The sequence below is a fragment of the Sinocyclocheilus anshuiensis genome, unplaced genomic scaffold (genome assembly GCF_001515605.1).
Source record: "Sinocyclocheilus anshuiensis isolate Anshui unplaced genomic scaffold, SAMN03320099.WGS_v1.1 scaffold117, whole genome shotgun sequence".
NCBI lineage: Eukaryota > Metazoa > Chordata > Actinopteri > Cypriniformes > Cyprinidae > Sinocyclocheilus > Sinocyclocheilus anshuiensis.
The window spans coordinates 3163495-3171840 of NW_015536624.1; the positions used below are offsets into that span (position 1 = coordinate 3163495).

Below are 8346 nucleotides of genomic sequence, written 5' to 3' on the forward strand. Positions count from 1 at the left end.
TAAAGGGATAGTTCACCCAAAAATGAAAATTTGATGTTTATCTGCTTACCCCCAGGGCATCCAAGATGTAGGTGACTTTGTTTCTTTGGTAGAACAAAAATTATGATTTTTAACTCCAACTGTTGCAGTCTATCAGTCTTATAATGCATGGCAATAGTAACAAAATCTCTGAGAGTAAAAAAAACATGCACAGACAAATCCAAATTAAACCCTGCGGTTCATGACGACACATTGATGTCCTAAGACACGAAACGATCGGTTTGTGCAAGAAACCGAACAGTATTTATATAATTTTTTACCTCTAATACACCACTATGTCCAACTGCTTTGAGCACGAGCACGACTTCCGGTGCGTGAGGCGTGTACGCGCTCTGGCGTAGTTTACGTTAATGGGTGTGTTGTCCCAGGAAGGAAGGGTCCAGGTAAGGGGCGGAGTCCGGCGGCCGCACGCGCTCCCCTCTCCGGTCCGGGGCGCGAGGGGCGGCGGCTTCATCCTTCTCTCTGCCCACGGCACTTGAAGGGACTAGACGGCCCAGCATCCTTACTTGACGGCCGTGTAACGGGTGCGGTTCTCGTCCGGACTGCGGGTCCGGCAGCTCACGACATCGGTACCGAATACTGAAATATTGGTACCGTGACAACACTACTCATAGACTTTGTTACCATTGCCATGCATTATACGACTGATAGACTGCAACGGCTGGAGTTAAAAATCTCAGTTTGTGTTCTACTGAAGAAACAAAATCACCTACATCTTGGATGCCCTGGGGGTAAGCAGATAAACATCACATTTTCATTTTTGGGTGAACTATCGCTTTAAGAGACAAATTCACTTTTACTTCAGCATTAAGACCACAGCACTGAGACAAACTTTATGAAGTATATACAGAGGCAGGGTCATGCCCTCCAGAGCAAACACTAAGAGGAACCGTAACTGGTAGTCAGTCCTGCAGCATTCCTCCTCATGGTTTAGAGACGCTGCCCACAGAGCCACTTCTGCAACAACACACCACATCAGTGTTGCGAAACTTAGGAGAATTAAACCGGCAAGTAACAACACATAGTAGTCAAAGTCAAAGGAACACACACAATCTCTGCAGATTTCAGAATCATTGATGCATAAAATCAAGTTACGTCCACAACAAATACCAACTGCTGACAAATATTATGAATCAACTGAACACCAACTAATAAATGCATCAGGGTCAAGATTCAAGATTCAAGATTCAAGATTTTTATTTGTCACATACATGGTTATATACAGAATATATGACCAGCAGTGAAATGTAAGTCAGGTCCACTACATGGACAGTGCAATTATTAAAGAATGCAAACACAAGAAAAATATATATAAATATAGGTATGGAAAAAGATTTAAAAAAATATATTAATAAAATAAAATGTGCAGGACAGTATACTGTAGACTTAATAAATAAGTCAATCAAGAGAAGAATGTGCAAAGGGTCATGTGAGCTGAAAAGCAATTTAAAAAGACATTAGTTTGTAAAATTACAGTGACTTTTCATTTCTCTGGTAACTGCAGACAAGAGCATACAACAAAAGATATCAGTAAATAATTTTTACATCTGAATGGGGCACTTTTACAATTCATATGGATTTCAGAGTGATCTTGGCGATGAACGCAAATATTTTTTTTGTCAAAACAGACATTCAACAAATCCTAAACTTGAGCCTAAGGCAAAAACAAATTGCAATAACTGTGTATGAAATATAGTTGTTGTTTTTTTCCCCCAAAAGAGCACTTTTAACAGAAATGTTCAAGAGATTATTGGTAGGTCACAATTAGGTTTCATTTGTTAATATTACTTATAATAGTGAAATTAACTAACAATGAACAGTACTTCTAAAGCATTTATTAATCTTAAAGTTATACCAACATTTATTAATACATGGACCCTTTTCACTGACTTGTAAAGACACATTTCCACAGTTACTAATATTGTAAATCTAGCTTTAAGTTTAAGACTGTTGGATCATGAAGGAACATTGATAAAATGCGGTCAAAAATACTCATTGTTAGTTCATGTTAGCTAATGGATTAACTAATGTTACCAAATGAGACATTATTGTTAAGTGTTACCTTTTTTTTTCAACAATAATTGCCTTTAAATATCTAATAGTTAGGAATATATGGTCTAGCACAAGCTCAATCAAATGATTTGGTGATGCTTTGAGACGTGTATGTAATATTCCATAATAAACCCCACAGCATCTACGGGCTCTGTCATGTGGCGCTTTTCCACTGCGTGGTACGACTCGGCTCGGTACGGCACGGCACGGTTCGGCTCGCGTTTCCACAGCAGTTCAGTACCGCTTTAGAGTGGGCGGGATTATTCACATGTCGTTATAGTTGCGCCGCCTCTACTGCCACTACTCCTAAAAAAAAATGTTCATTCCGCATCGCCCCATCAAGCTCTCGCTGGATCCGCTCCTCTGCTATCAACGAGAGGAACGTCTGTTCTTCCGCAACAGACAACAAAACTTTTTGGTTGTTAAAAAAAAAAGGTGCGCTTGTTCAAAACAGTTGCGTTCGATCCTTCGCTGGCTGTGCTGATTTAAATCTAGCGGTTCTTTTGTGTTTGTGTCGCAAGTTCAGTGACGCAGGTAGTGACGATTCTCTCCGGCCAATCTCAGGATCTGCAAATTATTCGCCATCGTCCTATCAGACATTTCTCCATACTCTTGTGTATGTGGTAAGTGAACGTTCATGTACTGTAATACAACAGGCTACCGCTAGCAAGCGGCTAACCTTTTAGTGGCTCCGTATAGCGCGTTATTTGTTTCACGCTTCGGGGACACCCCTAACCCCGCCCCCCGATGTCATCATCCATCACAATGTTTCACTGCAGACATCGTCCGAAGCCAATTTGGTAGACATAGCCCAACCCTACTATGCAGTGTTATTTTACATTTGATTATATAATTTCTGTACCTGAATACTGTTAGACTTAGCCTACCTGAAAAATATACCATGCAGTGGAAAAGCGCCAATGGACACCATTTAGGCATGCAAAAATTATGCCAATTTCATTTTGTAATTGGAAGCCATTAGGGTTGGGCCGATAGACGATGCCATCGACCATCGCTCCCCCTCCAACCGCTTTCGATTGCGCGCTCTCATTTTACTTTCACTTTCGAGATTCGCGATCACAAGGACTCTATACTATGGAGCGGCAGTACTTAATCACACATTTGACAAGATTAGATGTTTGTCATTGGTGCTCAGGATCTGCAAATTATTCGCCATCGTCCTATCAGACATTTCTCCATACTCTTGTGTATGTGGTAAGTGAACGTTCATGTACTGTAATACAACAGGCTACCGCTAGCAAGCGGCTAACCTTTTAGTGGCTCCGTATAGCGCGTTATTTGTTTCACGCTTCGGGGACACCCCTAACCCCGCCCCCCGATGTCATCATCCATCACAATGTTTCACTGCAGACATCGTCCGAAGCCAATTTGGCAGACATCGCCCAACCCTAGAAGCCATATCCTCAATCTGCAAGTGTGACAACATGCGTTTAATATCCAGATTATATTTAACATCTCGTTCATTTATACCTAAAACACTAAAAGCTGTATTTAAGCCTCTAGAATACAGCTTAATTACACTTGCCATATGAATCTACAGCGGACGTCACCTCCAGTAATTAGACACCGTTATACAATGGGAGCAAGCGCTTGTATGCGCACACATACGGTTACGGGAATCACCGCTTCAGTGCAGCAGAACAACAAAATGGACTGCAGCCTTTCGCCTCACTTTCTCCATTCCTAAATCCACTTACCCGCCCCTTCCATTCCATTTCCTGCCCTCTCTTTGCTCATTCACTCACTCTCTTGTTTAAAACTGAAACCCAGCCTGTTCCCAACCTCCCTCAGCAACACCGCTAAACTCCACATTCTCCAGCTATTACATTACAGGGGGCCTCTCAGCGAACGCCAGGCCCATGGATGCTATTGGAAGAAACTGACCAGCAGTTGCAGTTACTGAAATGGTTTTGTCATTGCAAATACACAAAACAGATCCTGGATCATGGACGTCATCAGTTTAGAATATCTGTAGATGCTCTCGCAACGGTGAACGTGTGTGTACAAGAGAAGTATTCTAGGATTCAAGGAAATCGGCATCTGTTTGTGATCAAACGGCCCATTGTTTGTGACTTACATTACTGCTTTCCAAAAACCACTGCCAATGGTAACAGCATGGCTTTCTTTTGCATAATACGGGACAGGATAACGGCCACCCGAAATGCTTCCTCATGGACAGAGGGGTGTAATGCAGTATGCAAAATCCATTAGAACATCCAGAACACTCAATCGGCAGTGCAGCATTTATATCAGAAGCACCTCGAGGATCTTTCTACACTATAATACTCCAAAAATGGGATCACCGCTGAGAATCTGAATTAAAGGAACTATTAGATAAAATTCACTCTCGGTGGGATTCAAAGCATATTAGAGGATACTTAAGTAGCCGATGACATCAGCAGATCTTCGTAAGGATATTTCAAAATAGATGTCAGTAAAACTAGTTTGTGCACATTAAACATCTCAAATGATTATGTGATTTAATGCCGCACCAGGATGAAAACTATTAACAAAATTAATTTGATGCCAAAAATTGCTTTTTAATACCCAAATGTAACTTCTTTCTAAATCTAATGACTTGCTGCTATATTTTATTTGCACATAAGCAAATAGTTCTCAAATACTGAGAAACATATTGTCATGTAAATATTATGTAATATTATGCAGACAAATGACAGCAACAGCAAAGTGCTAAGAGAGATACAATAAATATACCATGTGAATAATGGTTATTTATTAGTATTTTGTTTTAATATCTTTGATTATTTGTCAATAAAACATTTTCAAGCAATCATAATGTATAAATTCATAAGAGTGAGAGTAAAAGATGGGGACATTGTTGTTTATTTACTTAGCATTGAGTCTCTCCAACTAGGTGACAACGTAGCGTTAAATCACCATTCAACAGACTCAAACCACCACCACACTGCCGTCTATTGGACTGCAGAAAGATACTAACTTTTCAATCTGCTACGTTACTGACTGTACTGACAAACTATGCGGACACTGTGTCTGCGCCGCAACAGGACGTGACAAAGCGACCGTTGAAAATCATTTGAAATTTGTGTCAGCACGTCATAAATAGAACGAGGCATCAGTTTACTGCATCCAGTGTAGACAACATCACTGATTATAATGGGTTCTATTCTACATCGGACGCAAGCGCGCGGCGCAACAAAATACAATAGAATTCTATTGTATTTTGTCGCGCCGCGCGATGTGATGTGACCGATGTGATAAGCATGAGTTCTGGGCCGCAGCGCGGCCGGTATAAACAGCATCGACTGAGCGGCCATGATCAGCTCCGGTGGCCGTAACACAGGCTTTAATGCGCCGCAGACGCGTGCCGTGATGCGCAGATCAGCTCTAGTCTCTAACATCACTGAATCTGCTGTTAAAAATGAACCATCCATTCATCATGCAAAACTAAGAATTAGAATCATTGTAATGTGACGATCAAATATAGGTGTGGGTGGGTAGTGGGCGGATAATTTGAAGCAGCGGACTGACGGACTCGGGCGAAGTTTGAGCTCATCCACGCATCTCTACACTACACTGACTTGGGTCGCCAGTAGCAAACAATGGAGGGCGCTCTGCTGGACAAACTAAGTAATTACATAATTCAGAAGCATTTCATCTGCGTTATATGTTCTGTAAAAAAAAAAATTCATATTGGCGGCATAGTCGCCGATACCGATATATCGGCTCATATCGGCCGATAATATCGGCTAAACGATATATCGGTCGGAATCTAATGAATATAGCTAACACACCATATAACTAATACAAGGGCGCATAATTTAAGATGCCTACTGTCATGCTTGTCTCCAGTATAACAGTGTATTGGTATTCTGCTCTGTTGATAATTATTAATCAAGATTCTTCTTTACTCCAACTCTTTTGCGAAGGCTGTTGTCAGTCAAAAGCAAGGCTGCACAAAGGCTTCAGTACGGTTACAGCCTGTTCAGCACAACATGTTACAGGCCTACATGTCCATATGACAGTCAACTCAGGGTGGCTTGTTCTACTCTGTAGCTGTTGGAGTGGGTGTGAACCATTCATTCATCCGTGCGAGAGGAGCAAAACTAGGTCTGCCAGCGATGAGCTCATTCGTTTAGCCAACGGACTCCTCTCACCAGAACAGATGGGCCATCAGACTGCAAACTTGAGCCAGCAGTCTCTCAATTGTAACAAAGCTAGCTTGAAACTTCACCACAACAATTCTCCTTTGTTATACAATTTCAAAACCAGTGTATAAATCTGTCTGTATACAGATTTGATTTACAAATTGGAGAACATTTGCCAAGTCTTGGGAAGCTAGTGAAACATTTATATTTGGAAAATGATGCTCATCCACTTTAGTATATCTAACCAACGTTTAAAGTTAGGGCTGTAGGTCCAACTCGAGCACTAACAATTTCTACTGTTTTTCGTGGGCAGATCCAACAGCGAAGCGCATCCAAGTGCCTCTTGTTCCTACTAGTTTTGCACAACCTTGGGAAGCCCGCACCCACCCGCCCTGGAGAGCCCTGCCACCTTGACAATCCTGGAAAAGCACTGAGCAAATTTCACATGTACACCTCTATTAAGTTTTGATCCATGCCTGATGTCTGGTCTTAGCTAAAACAGTCCGATATCTTGGGATTTACAGACTGGAACTGCCCCACAGATCATGCACGAGTGCATAAAGAAAAGTTTCTGCAAATCTGTATTAAATCAATTTAACATGATCTAAAAATCATTATAGTAGTAGCATTGTTATATAATAGATACAACTTTAAAATCTATTTAGATGATCTGAATTTAATTGCAATGCCATCGAGTTAATACAACATAAAAAGCTAATGCAACAAAATATTCTTGAGAGACAGAAAAATAAATAGCCTAAACTAAATCTGCAAAGCAAATGATTAAATAATGAATCACCAACTCATGATTAGAAGTGCTTTGACAGATTAGACTCAGTGTGAACTTGTCTCCGTTAATGCACATCTAAAACTAAGCTTAAAAGTCCAGCATAAAAAAAGAAAAAAAAAGAAAAGTGCATGCAACTGGTTTCAACAAGCAGAAGCAGCACGATAACGAGAGAAGTGGGGGTCTGGTGCACTGCGCTGTGATTGAATGAACAAATCCAAGCAAGCGACAAAAGGAAACATAATTACAATCCTCGGAAAAACAACTGTAACAAAGCGTAACGTGTTTAGCATCTTACCAAACCATGCCGTATGCGCCTTCTCCGATGTACGAGAGGTTGCTGTAGCGCGGCCCGACGTCGAAAGCCTGACCGCGGACCATCTCGGCACCGGATCCGGGGTTCGGGCCGCCGCCAGCAGGGGCAGATACCGCAGCTGTCGCCATTGCTGAGAAACTGAGCTGCCTTTACACGCACTACAAACGCGCTTTTCTTACCCAAAGCAGCTTATGAAGATCGGGGAAAGCTCTTAGGCTGAAGAAAACTCCGCAGGAGGCAGGATAAGCGACGTGGTTAAACTAAACCGAAGTCTTCGCGTCGGAGTGAAAGGAAAGGAGCGGCTGAAGTGTTGTGTTGACTGGCATATATATATATATAGTGATAGCAATCTGCGCGACTGCAGGCGGCAGCGAGGGAGAGCGCGAGCGTTGCCGCAGGAAGTAACGGAGCAGATCACGTGGGCGGGCAGCGGAGAGTGGTTACCATAGAGATAGAAGTTACACTTCATTTCTCCAGAGGTTTAAAGATGCTTTAATTTACGAAGTCAGGCGAGGAGAACCTGTTGATAAATCGGGATTTTTGATGGGTAGGTCCTCTCGGTTTTACAATGGTTGCAGATAATATTGTGAATCTGCTTATTAGGAAATTATAAACAGATGTATCACGTTTCTTCTATTTGTATCAGTTTAAACAATAAGGCCTATAAATGAGCTACACGGGTGAAAGACAATTAGTTCTCTATTTAACGTTACAAACAAAAAATTTACAGGACAAAAATCACGTCTGGTTTATCATTTGATTTGTGATCTTGTGCGAAATGTTAAATGTAAACTGAAAAAATGGTGTAAGATATACAAACAATTTTCACTCAGAAAACGCTAGTAAATTTCACAAATAACGGCAAGTAACACTGACACTCCATTCATCTTTTTATTTATTTACAGCTTCAAAAAAATAATTTTTATAGTGTAGCAGAACTGCTGTTGTCTGAATCAGCAGGTTCTTTTGTTTATTTTTATTTACAACATATTCTTAAAACGTCA

General features: G+C 41.2%; 1 protein-coding gene across 1 annotated transcript in view; it reads right to left on the bottom strand.

Moving 5' to 3' along the window:
* The window catches only part of mapk1 (mitogen-activated protein kinase 1), a 40496-nt gene extending 32631 nt beyond the window's left edge, over positions 1 to 7865 (bottom strand). Inside the window, exon 1 of the mRNA XM_016507529.1 lies at positions 7325 to 7865. Coding sequence (XP_016363015.1) covers positions 7325 to 7470 — 146 coding nt within the window. The 5' untranslated portion in view covers positions 7471 to 7865. The remainder of the gene's footprint in view (positions 1 to 7324) is intronic.
* Between the last annotated feature and the right edge of the window lie 481 nt (positions 7866 to 8346).